Raw genomic sequence first — 14,611 nt, 5'->3', positions numbered from 1 at the left:
CTACCCGGCTCCGGCTCCTGCACCACCACAGCACAGCTTCCCGGCTTCAGCTCCTGCCGCACAACGCCGCTGCCTGGATTCAGCTTCTGCCCCACAACGCCGCTGCCCAGCTCCTGCATGCTGACACTGAGGCAGGTGAGATGCGATATCTGATGGAGGAAAGTGTCAGGGTGGGAGACAGTGTGTGTGTCAATGTGGCTGTGTGTGTATTTGTATAGATGTGTATGTGACTGTGAGTATGTAGATATGTGTGTATAAGTGGTATAATGTGTGTGTATATGTGGTTGGGTGTGTATTTGTATATATGTGAGTGCGTGTATATGTGGCTGTGAGTGTATACCTGGACTGGGGGGGGGGGGGATATAAACTTTTTCGCCTCCGGGCGTCTTATAATAACTTACGCCTCTGCTCTCTCCCTGTGCTCCCCGCCCCCTTCTCATGCTGCTGATGGAAGAGCCAGCCCTGGGGACATCCCATCACCGTTGTCAGTGGGGGAGGACCCAGAAACAGCAGCAGAGGACCTAGGAGCAGCAGCTGAGGACCTGCTGGGAGCCTGACACAGGAGGCAGTAGTACATGTTCCCAGTACTCCTGCAGTGCAGTGCATGGTGTAACCCAGCAGCCGGCTACCACCAGGTACTGTGCCCATCCTTCCCCTCCTCCTCTCACTCCATACAGTGCCCCCCGTACCATGTGTTATTCTATTCCCCCCTAGGCCATGTGTAACCTGTGCTCCCCTGTGCTCCCCTTGCCATGTGCTACCCTATGTTACCCTTGGCCTTGTGTTATCCTATGCCCCCTGTGCTAGGTGTTATCCTGTGCCCCCGGTGCAATGTATTAACTTGTGCCCCCATGTACCATGCATTACCATGCGCCATATGTTACCCTGTGCCCCCTATGCCATGTGTTAATCTTTGCCCCCCTTGCCATGTGAGTAGTATAGTGAACCACTTTCCGTCAAACTCATTTTTGACAGGTGGGAACGCCTCTAATTATGCAAACCACGCCCAGATCATCCCCTAACCCCGCCCAGATCCACCCTTAACCACGCCCCTAACCAAGCCTCCTGATACGCCCACTTTTCATTCCCTTCTGCTGGTATTTTATATGAAATAATCCTACAAAATCAGTTATAAGTGCTTTGTGTATTAACACTGATGATGCAATGTTGTATATTATTTCCAAATGATTTATAAAACAAACGGGCGAGCTAGGAATGCTGTTTATTGGTCTCTAGCGTGATATCTATAAAAGTGTATACTGCTATGCCTGCGAACAAAATATCCGGTGTGTTACAACAGACTGCTAACCGAAAAAATCATATGAAGAATGCGTATTACACTGTATTAAAACCGGGAAGTTATAGCGGCATTGATAAGTTTTATGCATCGAATAAAGAAGTGTTTAAAAGGAGCGATATTAAAGAATGGCTGCAAAAACAAGATACTTATACATTACATAAGCCGGTCAGGAAAAACTATAAAAGGAATATGATCTGCGTATCGGGTATAAATCAACAATGGCAATGCGACTTGGTTTCGCTCATAGACCTTGCGAAGTGCAATGATGGATTTAAGTACATACTAACAATCATCGATATTTTCAGTAAGAGGGCGTGGGCTGAAAGCTTAATGACTAAGAATGCTACATCTGTCGCTATTGCTTTTGAAAAAATATTTCAACAGAGTTACGTACCAAAGAATCTACAAACCGACTGCGGTAAAGAGTTTCTAAACAAAACCTTAAAAAAAGTGTTAGAAAAATACGATATACACCATTTTACGACTAATAACGATGTAAAGGCGGCTGTCATAGAACGCTTTAATAGAACTTTAAAAACACGGATGTGGCGTTATTTCACAGCGCATAATACTTACAGGTATATAGATGTTTTACAGGCCTTTATATGCAGCTACAATAACACGTACCACAGAACGATTAAGTGCGCACAGTTTGAAGTGAAGCCCTCTAACGCTTTGAGGATTTTCAAGACTGTGTACGGCGATTACTTTAAATACGGTAAACAAGCGCCACGTTTTAACATCGGTGAACACGTGCGCATATCCAAATATAAGGATATATTTCAGAAAGGGTATGAACAGAATTTTTCTGAGGAAATATTTGTCATACAGGATGTGAACACTAAAGGTGTTAAGCCGCTTTATAAGTTGGCGGATCTCTACGGCGAAACCATTACAGGCAGTTTTTACTCTGAAGAACTACAATGCATTCCCAAAAACCATAATAGAATTTACAAAGTGGAAAAGATTTTAAAAAATAAGACAGTTAGAGGTCGAAAATACGCGTTAGTCAAGTGGCGCGGATACCCTGCAAAATTTAACAGTTGGGTAGCGGCAGCTGTGTTAAAAGATATATAAAGCGCATTACCCTCTAAACAAGACGAGCTATGGATGACAAATCGTTTTACATAACTTTACCCAGCAATGCTTCGGCCTACACTTTCCCGCAGAATAAGATATCTAACTATACAACAAAGCTTGCAAAGTCGATACACTTAAGCGGTGAGTGGGAAGTCGCTCTTACAGAGATACAATACCCGCACACATGGAATACTCTGGATATACAGGATTGTAGGTTACAAATAACACAGGACGTTATGCTAACCAATTCAGTTGTGGAATTCACAACAGTGTGCGTTAAACCCGGATTTTATAAAACAATTGATGAGCTGCTGATTGTAATCAATGCAGAAATTGAACATCATAAACTGGATGGCGGTTTAAGGCTAGTGTACAATCCGCTTGAACGTATTGTAACATGCGACAGTAAGCGGTTGTATCATCTTTCAGCGGGTGATAAACTGACGAGTATACTTGGTTTACAGCCTAAAACTAAGATTTCTAAACCGTGCGCAGATATCAAGGGTGGCCAATATACGCTGTATGTGTATACTGACATTATCGAACATCAGAGGGTAGGTGATAGCTACGTACCGCTACTACGCACAGTTGAAATTAAGGGATATAACAATGAAGTGATCACAATACGATATGAGAAGCCCGATTACGTACCTTTGTGCAAAGCGCATTTTGACACAGTCGCCATAGAGATAAAGGATGACCAGAACAAGAACATATCATTTAAGTTTGGTAAAGTGATCGTGAAACTACACTTCAGACGTCGCAAAAACGATATTTATTAACTAAACAGAATGGTTGCTGTTAAAAATTATGGTGATCCGGAACTCTACGCACAATATTATAATACACAAGCTGGTAATGGATTACCTGGTTTTCACGGCAGTGCGTACATGTACGGCTGCGGTTTAGGCGGTATTTTTCGAAGTCTTTTCAGAAAAGCTGTTCCTCTTTTCCGGAGAGGTTTAGAGTTAGCTAAACCGCATATGAAGACCGCGGCACGTAATATAGCGAAAGATGTTATCGGACAAGCCACAACGGCCGTAATTAGTAAAATACACGAGTCGAACCAAGCAAAACAAGATGGAGCAGGCCTAATATATACAAGAAAAGGTGTGTCTAAAAGAAAACGGAAACATGTAACATCACTTCCGCCTTGGGACATACCCTTTTTAAATAAAAACCAGAGATGACGCAACTCAAAGAAGAAGAGAAAGCCGAAGTGCACCGTTGGTGATATTTTTTAAACATGTCTTTCATACACCACGAGTCCGTTGAATGTGCAAAAACTGAGCTGGATCTTTTTGACGTACCCCCAACACAAACTAGCATAGAGAAAAGTCTATACGTTGAAGTTCAACCTTTAGCGGCTTTATCAGACACAGCACCGCTAGAGTTTTATATAGCGGCCAGCGGTGAGCACTACTATGATCTGAACAACACAATGCTGTACGTGACGTGCAAGATTGTACGAACTGATAACACACCGATACCGCAAGGTGCGCGGGTCGCACTTATTAATTACCCCATAGCGACTTTATTCAACCAAGTGGATGTAACTTTGGGTGATAGACTCATATCACAATCCAACAATCTTTACGCATACCGAGCATACATTGAGACTATATTGAATTACAGCTCAGACGCTTTGTCAACAAAACACACAACAGGATTATTTTACAAAGATTCAGCTGGAGAATTTAACAACACGGTGCTGGCCGGACCAAACACGGGTTTCAAAAAACGAGCAGAAGCGACAGAGCAGAGTCGCACTGTTGAATTGCTAGGACCACTTCATTGCGACCTTTTTCATCAACATAAATTAATTTTAAACGCCGTTGACCTGAAGATTAAACTTACCAGAAACAAAGACGCATTCTGCTTAATGTCGGCTGACGCGGATGCCTTTAAAATACAGATCACAGCGGCGTCCCTGTTCGTGAAAAGAGTACAGGTTTCACCGGCCGTGCGTATTGGACATGCGCAGGCTCTGCTAAACGGCAATGCGAAATACGCGATTGACCGCGTTGGGATGAAAATCTACAGCGTACCCACGGGCAGTAGAGTATTTAATCTAGAAAATCTATTTTTAGGTCAAGTGCCGAAAACTGTCATAGTTGGCTTTGTGGATAACGAATCATTTTCAGGAGTCCATAACCGGAATCCCCTTTGCTTTGAACATAAAAATGTAAGTTTTGCATCCCTTTATCTGGATGGAACGCCCCACCCCGCCAAGCCATTTCAACCAGACTTTGTACATGGTAACGCTGTAAGAGAGTATATGTCACTCATACAGATCACAAATAAACAGAAATCTGACAATGGTATACTGATTGACCGCGAAGAGTACCTCAAAGGTTATACACTATTTGCTTTTGATCTTTCACCTGAACAGGAGTGTGGAGAACACCTTTCCCTGATAAGAACAGGGAATCTACGCGCTGAATTCCGCTTCGCAGAAGCGCTGGACCGGACAGTCAACGTGATAATATACGCTCTATTTGATAACATCATCGAGATTAATCAAAGGCGCGATGTGCTGTACGATTATCTATAAATGAAATAAACTAAAACAGCGTTTGCTGAAAAATGAACACATTACAGATAAATTGTGTTCTGTATGCTGCGCAAAGCACACGGAATATTTTTAAAGGTACTTATCCGTGTGATCTGTTGCCTACCGATAAACTGACGCATTACCCCAGCGCATTTGTAATCAATACGCATAGTAGTGGACAGCCCGGTGAGCACTGGTTGGCTGTTTATTTTAATGAACACGGTATTTGTTATTTTTTTGATTCCTACGGTCTCTCGCCGGACAGTGACATTTTCCCAAAGAATATCATAAAGTTTTTACATTTTAATTCAAAAAGTATTTGTCACCAAAACCGGCAGTTACAAGATTTTTCAAGCACTGTATGTGGTCAATATTGTATTTACTTTATATTTATGATGTGTAAAAACAACAAATATGATGAGATTATGTCCCGATTTAGTATTGATACAAAATGTAATGACCGTTTAGTTGCAATGTTTGTAAGGCGCTTGCCGAAAAGTCATTGTTTGAGTCGTTATACGGCTAAATGTATACAGAAATGTGTTACTTGTAATCATCCCTGTGAATGAAACATTTTATATACAATGTTTCATAACTATAATAAATCAATGATTTTAAACTTTATGTTGTTGTACACTTGTGATTTTCTTTCAAAAGCAAGGATTAGAAACCAAGAACAAATCAGATCATTATAAATCATAAGATTATTTTATTGTAACACAAAAAGCATATTTACAGATACATAAACGTAATATTATAACAAATGTATTCAGAACAATGTTTAAAGCATTTATATACAATGATTCATAACTATAATAAACAAACTTTAAAAAAAACATTATTACAAAGTCAATGCTTAAAATCAATATATAATAGAAATAGATCATAGGCTCAGCCACGGTGAATCCTGTAACATTTCTACAGTTCGTTTTCTAGGCATTAAGTAGCCATGAGTCGTTGTTAATCCGGGACTGCTTATAACATTTAAACGTCTTTTTTTATATGCATCTAGATCTGGTGTTAATAAATAGTCATCATCAATGGTGCGCGTTTCTGCTTTTAAACGTTCTAGGAGCATTCTGTTTGATGCGTTGCCGACTACAGTGGACGGAACATTTATTTCAGCCATAGCGTGCATAATTTCACTCCACCCATGCGGCATTTTACGGCTCGACACGCTGTGGCTTTGCGTGATGTGTCTTATTAAATCTAACATATTGGATCCCTGTACAACGTTACCTTTATAGAGAAACTCGCCTTTGGCGTTCCAGTTTGTGATGTGTTTCGAGCCTGTCATTTTACTTAAAATAATTTCAGAGTTCTTCCTATATCGGGCATTAACACCATCCACAACATCATGATAAACAATGTCAATTCCGTCTGGTTGATCAGAATTGTTTGTTTGCGGTTGGGATGTTATTTTGGGTGTTAAAAGAGTTAAAGATGACATTTCTCTATCAGCTTGCTTACTCAACACCATATATTTCTGCAGAGCGGCTGTATAACGTTTAGCTTTATCATATTCCGATAAATTATTATTCTGTAGTATGTTTATGATTTCCACATCCAGACCTTGCGTGACTGTTTTACGTATATCATCGTTACCCGGTTTGTTTTGTAAACGTTCTATCTGTCGCTGCGGAACCAGGTACATTTTCTCAGCGTATTCCATCAGCGATTAGTCAGAAGACCTGTTATTAACGGAATAGCAAAACCAAGCAAAGATCCAATAAAGCCACCAGATTGTTTCACCAAGCGTTTCTTTTTACCAATGGCGCATTTCTTATCACAAAGCGATTTTATAAGGACTCGCTTCTTTTTAAGGTATCTCAGCTGACGTTGTGACAAGGGTATTTTACCTTTAAGTATATTGAGGGCTATCTCGCAAATTGTTGTTACTAAATCGTTTGAAGCGGTTGATAGAATAGCTTTTCTTTGAGTCGGTGTCGCCTTTATTAACGCTTTTAAAAGCGACCAATTGCGACGTAAGCGCATCGACATGTTCGCTGTTAGTGGAACTAAGATAAATGACTAAAAGTTGTAGAATTACAGCTTTTTAGAAGCACGTTTTTTAAGGACATACGCTACTGGTGTATCTGGTGGAAATAAACCACTTCGTAAACGGTACTCATCAAGCGTATTGTTTCTTAAATCAACCAGTAAATACCCATAAGGAGATCTGGTTGCATCTTCAAAAGATTCTAAAAAGAATCTTGATTCACCCGGATACATCTGTCTAGCCAACGTTGCCACTTGCAATTTATCCCTAGGGTTTTTGAAAAGAACCATATATTTTGTATTTAAATGTATGGTTCTGCTCTTTTTACCCTGACAAAATACATTTTGCACGTGGTACATGATGCTCAGATTTCTATGGTGTACATACTTTGTGAAAGCTTTTTCAATCTCTGAATTATTACTAGCCGATTCCATCAGATCATCAACAACCGCTAAATTAATCCTATCAGAGGAAAAAAGTTGGTCGTCGTTAAAAGTCTCAGGTAGACCCTCTATAAAACGAATGTTTGGATAATCACGCAGAAGCTGATCATACATAGGTTGCCAACATCCGTAAAACCAAACAATGTTATCAGGCACGTGTGATATGTGCGTAGATGCATTTTGCAGCAGCATTTTAACAAAATAACTTTTACCCGAATTGGAGGGGCCTGCTAAAATGCATGAAAAGGGATGTTGCAGTCTGATATCCATCTTAATAACCAAACGGTAACGTTGTGAAGTTTTCTGTAAATCTCCGTTTAGTGTAAACGCACTTTTGCGTTTTCGGCAGCACGCGCGTTTCAATTTGCCAATACTTTTTAATCCTCACTATTCCGGGTTGACGTATCACAATTTTTTTCTGGATGTCACCTTCAGAATTTAAAGGGTAATCCAAGACCAACTCTTTCAGACTGTCAAAGTTGACGTGTTGCGCATTATCAACGTTGAGTGTTATACCTTTAACTTTTAAACAGGTCTTTCCGTTATTTAGACGATATCCATATGATTTGGGACCTGATGAGACAAACTCTGTTATATGCGTACCGGTTGGTATTTCGCTAGTCAGTTCACCTAGATAATCACCCAATGGTGGATTCCAATCACCGGGGCTGCTGACAAAAATAACAGAGTCTGTATCATGGTAAAGACAACGTTCTTGTAAGCCGTCCAATAGTTTGTACAGTTCAATTCTAGCATACGCTGTTGTAAACGCAGCTATAAAAATATTACAGCTACTTGACCGGGTGTAATGGTCTTTGGCGTACCTCCAATTTACCATAACCGAATCCTCGTCAATAAAATCTAATGCAGACACCTCATAGTGGGGTAAAAACGCGTATTCAAAAAGTCTGTCAGGATCTGTTACTATCTCCGTATTGGGCATGTTATTACGTTGACCAAATTTACCCCACAACGAATTCAAAAAAAGTTTTGATAGTTGTCTCTTGGAGGGATTGTAATAGATATGATCTGGTCGTAATGACACGCCTTCATTTTTTTGATAGTCATCTATATATGCTTGGCGTTTCTCAGAGTCTGTACACCATTCGGGATAACCCGATGCCTCTTGTTTGTCCCTGAGATGTAATTTAATGTACTCTGAAAACAGTTTGTCAGATTGCTCATCAAAATGCCACACTTCATAGATTTTATGCACTTTGTATCCCTTGTCAACTGATAAATTTATTTCTACAGTACACCACGTGCCGATCAGTGATCGTTCCTCATCACTATGTTCGCACGACTTGGTCTGTCCAGACTCAGCACAAGTGCGACATAAAGGAAACATTAGTTTACCATTCATTTTAACCGGTAGAACCGGAAAGAAAAGACTACGTGGTGGATACACTTTTACTTTAGCTATGCCAAAATACGTTGTGATATCGCCAAAGTCTTTATAAATGATCCTGGGATGTTTTACAGGACATGATTTGGTTTTATTGACAAATGGATATAGACTGGTAAAATCATAGTAGTGTATCTGTTCATCCTGCTGTGTTTTGTGATACATCTTTATGGCATTTGTACGACCACCGTAAAGTGAATCTCGCGGATCCAAGGGTTCGGGTAATTCTTTAACCTTCAGAAAATCCTGTAGACGGGTATCGTCCTGTAACATTTTTTTCCACTGGCATTCCCAAATAACACGCACGTGAAAGCCACAGAGCTTAAGATAGTTAATTCTCACTTGTGTCTTGTGTTGTAATTGACCATAGGTCGTTTGAGTCACTTTGTTTGCATCATCGGGATTGTAACATGCGCTACAACCATGATAAAAGCAACCTTGGAACTCAAAAGCCGTTTGTACACCATCGATCACTGAATAACCGTCCAGATAGTAGTTACCAACTTTCTTTTCGCCTCCTTGTAACGCGTGTCTTATGTCTATGCCTTCTGTATGGGATATGTACATTAACCACTGTATGGCCGGTGTTGAGTAACGCTTCTGAGTCTTGTGATAGTTATCGCCCGGGACAAGTGCCAACGTGTTAGCCTTCAAAAATCTGTATCGGTACATCGACATGCAGATTGAAGCCAGCGTGGTAAGTTGAAAGGGATCAACCCATCTCTTAACAATGACCGGCTTACTTTTCTTATATACGACCTCCACCTGTTCGGTCATTGATATAACAGCGTCTCGGAACACCTTACAAGCTTTCTGTAATATTATCACATCCTCCTTGCAATAGCTTTTAAGTTCTTCCTGGAAGTTAAATGGCTTATGTTTGTTTTTCTCATACCACACTTTGAAATCATCCTTTTCCGATTCCATCATATATTGCACACCGTAATGTTGAATATCAGGCATTGTCCCTACATAATTTTGGTTAGCGACTGTGTTAAAAAAATGTGGGAAATGACCTTTTGAACCTTTAAATCCCATTGCTTTTGGTAAACGACTGAGTCGCATTGGCAAGAAATTTAAAGAATCGATAAATCGAATATTTAAATCACACACCGTTATGCATAACAGTTTACCGCCTTGTGCCAACACAGATGTTTTCAATTTTTCCTTAATCAATTGTCGCATTACAAAGTACGCATCATAACGACCGGCATTATGAGCTATGAAAGTGTATCCCACAAATTTTGGTCTCATGAATGTTTTTACAAAATCTTCAATACAAGTAGATCCCTGAAATTCCCAGGATTTCTCATCCATTAGCGTTAATGCGTAACAGAAATTGGGTATGTGCACGCCCGTTTCTTGCATGCATTCAAAATCATAAAAAATGTATTTTAAAGTAGAAATCGATGGTTTAATGTTTTGAATGTAACACATATGACCCGCAAAATTGTCAACAGTCACTTTGCAAATGGGGCATTTCATACCCCGACAATTGTGATCTGGCTCGGTGTACATTCCGCATCGATCACAATACATTTTTTGAAGGCACTGTATTTTCAGGGCCAATGCTAAAGACCTGTGCGTCTCTAAACATTCTGTTGACCTGCAAAACACTCTACACTGCGTACACCTTAGTGCAGCCTGACCTGTATCAACGCATTCCTGTCTGAGACATGACTTACAAAAGAAAAGGCAGTCGTGCCTATTTCTGTGGTGATACGCTGTGTGGCAAAATTTACAGAAGTAACTGGATCCCACAAAAGCTTTAATGTCCAAAATGCCATAGTAATGATCATTGTGCCATAATATGAATAGAATTTCATCATAACGGCTGTCTGTGTAATAAAAATTCCATCCGCCATCACAATAATACAAAATTTTAATTTTTGATTTCAAATGTTTTTCAAAACAAGCAATATCGCTAAAGCTGATCATTTTATCAAGGGACAAATTCAAAGCTTTATGAATCTCGAGAGCTCTCTCATGTATCATGTGGTCTGTAGAGTTATCTTTGTCCATTAGTTTGCAGAGACTAGCCGCCAGACACAGATTGTTACCGGTGTTATTAAAATCAAATAATAGGCGACGCCTCTTCTCAATTATTAGGCTATGAGGAATCCTTCGTAGGCTCCTCCCCATCAGGGCACCACCGGCACGATTCTTGAAAACAGAGATCACAAATTTTAACTCTGTATCAAATAAAACCTCAGCATTACTTTGCAGCATGTTTGTTATCTGATTCAAAAAACTGATGGCGTCTAATGAACCATGTGGTTTACGATGCGAATAGATGGCATTGTGTAAACCTCCGCCCTCCAACCTTAGCTGTACGCGATCGGACGGATCAACGTCAGCCAGGAACTCATCGAGCATGTCCTGTATAGCCGTATGAATGGCTCGAACGCCCTCTACAAATGATGTAACTCTGTTCAAATTAACAAACCGGAAGTGATGATGAATTTCAGACGCTCTGAAATTGGGGTGATTTCGTTCATACCTGTTTATGGATTCTAAAAAAACAGGTTGTGCCACCTCATTATTACTAGGCGTTTCCGGGACAGCCGCCCCGGGTGATGCTACGTGTTCAACGCTGTCCGTCTGTGATGATCGTCTATCTATGTGTCGTGACGGCCTGTTGTCATTCTGTTCATTAAATCTATGTGTACCTTGTCGTGCCGATCTAAGTTGTTTCTGTTTTCTTAAATTTGTTAATGTACTTATGGATCGTTTTACTTTTAAATTCCTGTTTGTATTTTTATGACCCTGTGCTCTACGCTTTGCAATGCTGTTCAAACCGCTTCCTGTCATAAGTAGTCATTTCGATGTTTTTTTACCGAATGAGTTGTCCTCTAGGAAATCACATGTTTCCCTGACTAGATTGCTCCGTTCTACAGCGAGTCCCAGATAGCGTTTAATAAGTTTATTAAGCGCTCGCTGGTCCCGTTTGCCGCTGTGCATTATTTCTGATAGTTGTGTTAACAGTCCTGTAGACGCATGGTTTGTGTAAGCTGTCTCTCTCCAAATAGATCCTATCAATGCATTATATTTTAATTCAGATGCTTTACTAGCAATCTCTGCCCTTGTGGGTTTGCATGTAGCATTTTGTCGATTACCACCCATACCTGTTGAACCTACGCCTAATGGACAGTCGTCATTAACATCCATTGTTCTCAGGCGCAGCGGCCGTTGTTGTTGTCTATCATCAATACCCGATGGACCGGCAACAACATCGTCCGTCGCTGCAGAACGTGACTCAACCACAGATGCTCTAACCTCTTTGTTTGGAACATCTGAAATATCAACACATTCATGATTATCCACAGCCTCTACGTCAGATATATAAAGTGGCTGTGCGTCTTGAAGTAAATCATAAACGACATCTGTATTTATAACGGGGTCAACCTGCGTATCTGGTAATATAATGGGGTCAACCTGTGTGTCTGGAATTATAATGGTTTCAACCGGTGTATCTGGTATTATAATGGGTTCAACCGGTGTATCTGGTATTATAATGGGATCATTCTGAATGACTGATGTTATTATAACCCTATTTTCTTTTGTATGTCTGATCTTGTACTTTTTTGAGAGCCTATTGACCCTCTTACCTTTTGCAATCTCTGTGTCAACAGTTTTAGCACTAACACAGTTCATTTGTTCATCATCGTCATTCTGATCGGGCAACATCTTGAATTTGTTGATGTTGCAGCTAATTGGCACCTCTTGTACTACAGTCAATCTCCTTCTTTTAGGCACAGTTTTGTCATTATATTCCAATTTCCTCTTCACACCTCGATGTTTAGGTTTTTCATTCACCCAATGCGTAGTGCGCGGAACGCCACTCACACGACTTCTTGGGTCCATTGTACTGTACACTTGATTCATTATCAATGGCTTAGAATCAGCCAGGCGTAAATGTCTGTTCGGCAGATGTCTGTGTTGATTCTCTTTGTCATCGGTGCTGTGCGTCGTTGTATCGGGTGTGCTTGTACGTCGGTCTGCTTCTTCGATCATCTCATCATCCGTCAATATGCAACAATAGCCGTTCTGATCCATGTTAAATAAATTTTCATCGAATGCTAAAAAACAAAAACAATTAGTTGCACAGCTACAATTTACATTTTTGCTTTGTGAAAAAAATTGCGTTTTAAATACGTGTAACAACCGTATAGCATCATTTAATTAACAGACTATCGATAGAAAACAAATAGTTAGATGTACATCTATGATATACATTTTTTATCTGTGAAAAACTTATGTTTTAAATAACTTACTATCGATAGAAAACTCAGCTGGAGATTCCGACTCCGGTGACGGCATCGGTCGCCTTTGCTCACCGCGCATATACTTTTCAAAGTTCGTTTCCACGCATGGTCGGTTTGGACTATCTGCGAAATACAAATGAGTAATTTAAAATCATTTCATACCATATACCGTGATAAAGACTAAAGACGTAATAGCAATTTAAACAAGCTTGATACAGAAGTATGTATATCCTTACAAAGAATCAAAAAGAGTTGAGTTTACCTAAAGGTCGTTTACCTAAAGGAAAAAGTAAAATTCACGGACAAACTTGCACTCACAGCTATTTTGCGATTTCGGTGACTCCGAGTACGTCGGATAGGACTTCTGAATCATTTCAACATCAGAACCATTAGCGCACTCTAACCCATGTGGCTCTCTTCTTCTCAGTCCTTGATCGACAGGACCTGCGTAGATTAATTCTTGTTAATTATGCATGTATAAAAATTTTAAAAACAAATTATTCAACGGCATTTAATATCGTTAAACAATGTATGAACACCTACGTTTTAGCGGTTGATAAAGATGTGTATCAGTATGCGAAAGATACGTGATCATGTCATCATCAGATATTCCGAAAACATTGCCGTTTGTTAGCTGATAAAAAATAAATAAATTAAAAAATTAAAAAAGTGTATTAATAGAATTAACACACATATACGACACTGTGATCAAATTAATAGAACATAAACACATACCTCCATCTTAATATATAAGCGGTAACACTGTGAAATATTCTTATTTCTGTAAGACATAATGTATTTTAAATATGTATTAATAACAAGCATACAAAAGTTATAATATTATGCAACATTTATGATTCACAAAAATATTTTATACACGGTAAAGCACCGAAAATGTAATTATTCTATTCATTTAAATGAAAATGTTAATGTGATAATACATGTAAAATGTACATGTCAAAATAAGCCACTAACTGTCACTCTTTCATACGTAATAGATGTAAATGTTTTTAAAATACATCATGAACAGATATCATGTACGCACCAACATCATTGTTAACAGTTAGGTAAAATCAATTTATACAACTATTGGCTAATAACTACAAAACAACTTTTAAGAAAAATAAACCACAAATATGTTATTAGTTGCATTAGCGTATCAGGTGTTAGAACAATTTAAATAATTATAATATTAAATTACTTACATAATGTCGTTTCACCAACTTCAGTGTCAGAAATTTGAAGATGATTTGGAATGAACTGAACCTACCTCCTTTATAAAGCTGTAATTCTGCCGATTCACGCAAAACACAATCCTATGGGTGTAACTATAGGAGGAGTATACAGTTTAAGTTTTCAAAGATCAACTTATTTATTCATTTGCTGTAATTTTTTTATGTAAACTGTTATATAATTAATTTCTATAGCATTATCTCACACAGATAATAGCGATCATTTGGAATATAAACATTGCATAATGTCGTTTTATAAAAACAACTGTAGTCATAATACAAAATTAAATTTCAAAGATCAATCTATTTATTAACATGTTGTAATTTTTTACC

At 39.2% G+C, this 14,611-nt stretch overlaps 2 protein-coding genes and 2 long non-coding RNA genes across 5 annotated transcripts in view; 1 reads left to right on the top strand and 3 right to left on the bottom strand.

Annotated features, from left to right (window-relative positions):
* The window catches only part of LOC134932387 (uncharacterized), a 306,751-nt gene that overhangs the window by 45,448 nt on the left and 246,692 nt on the right, over window positions 1–14,611 (bottom strand). The window lies entirely within an intron of this gene.
* UCN3 (urocortin 3) overlaps window positions 1–14,611 on the top strand; it is a 165,470-nt gene that overhangs the window by 46,224 nt on the left and 104,635 nt on the right. The gene's annotated exons all lie outside the window — the stretch shown is intronic.
* On the bottom strand, window positions 11,599–13,161 carry LOC134933897 (uncharacterized). The gene is made up of 2 exons (XM_063929456.1): window positions 13,056–13,161; window positions 11,599–12,860 (listed from the first exon to the last, which is right to left on the bottom strand). The coding sequence occupies exons 1-2, from the start codon at window positions 13,123–13,125 to the stop codon at window positions 11,599–11,601; spliced, it is 1,332 nt and encodes a 443-aa protein (XP_063785526.1). The 5' UTR covers window positions 13,126–13,161.
* On the bottom strand, window positions 13,371–13,839 carry LOC134935299 (uncharacterized). Its single transcript, XR_010180037.1, has 3 exons — window positions 13,782–13,839; window positions 13,590–13,680; window positions 13,371–13,490 (listed from the first exon to the last, which is right to left on the bottom strand). It is a non-coding gene; the product is annotated as an uncharacterized LOC134935299 (long non-coding RNA).

The sequence above is a fragment of the Pseudophryne corroboree genome, chromosome 6, assembly GCF_028390025.1.
Source record: "Pseudophryne corroboree isolate aPseCor3 chromosome 6, aPseCor3.hap2, whole genome shotgun sequence".
NCBI lineage: Eukaryota > Metazoa > Chordata > Amphibia > Anura > Myobatrachidae > Pseudophryne > Pseudophryne corroboree.
Note: the sequence above shows the minus strand (reverse complement) of the source record. Positions and strands in the feature narration are given on the sequence as shown.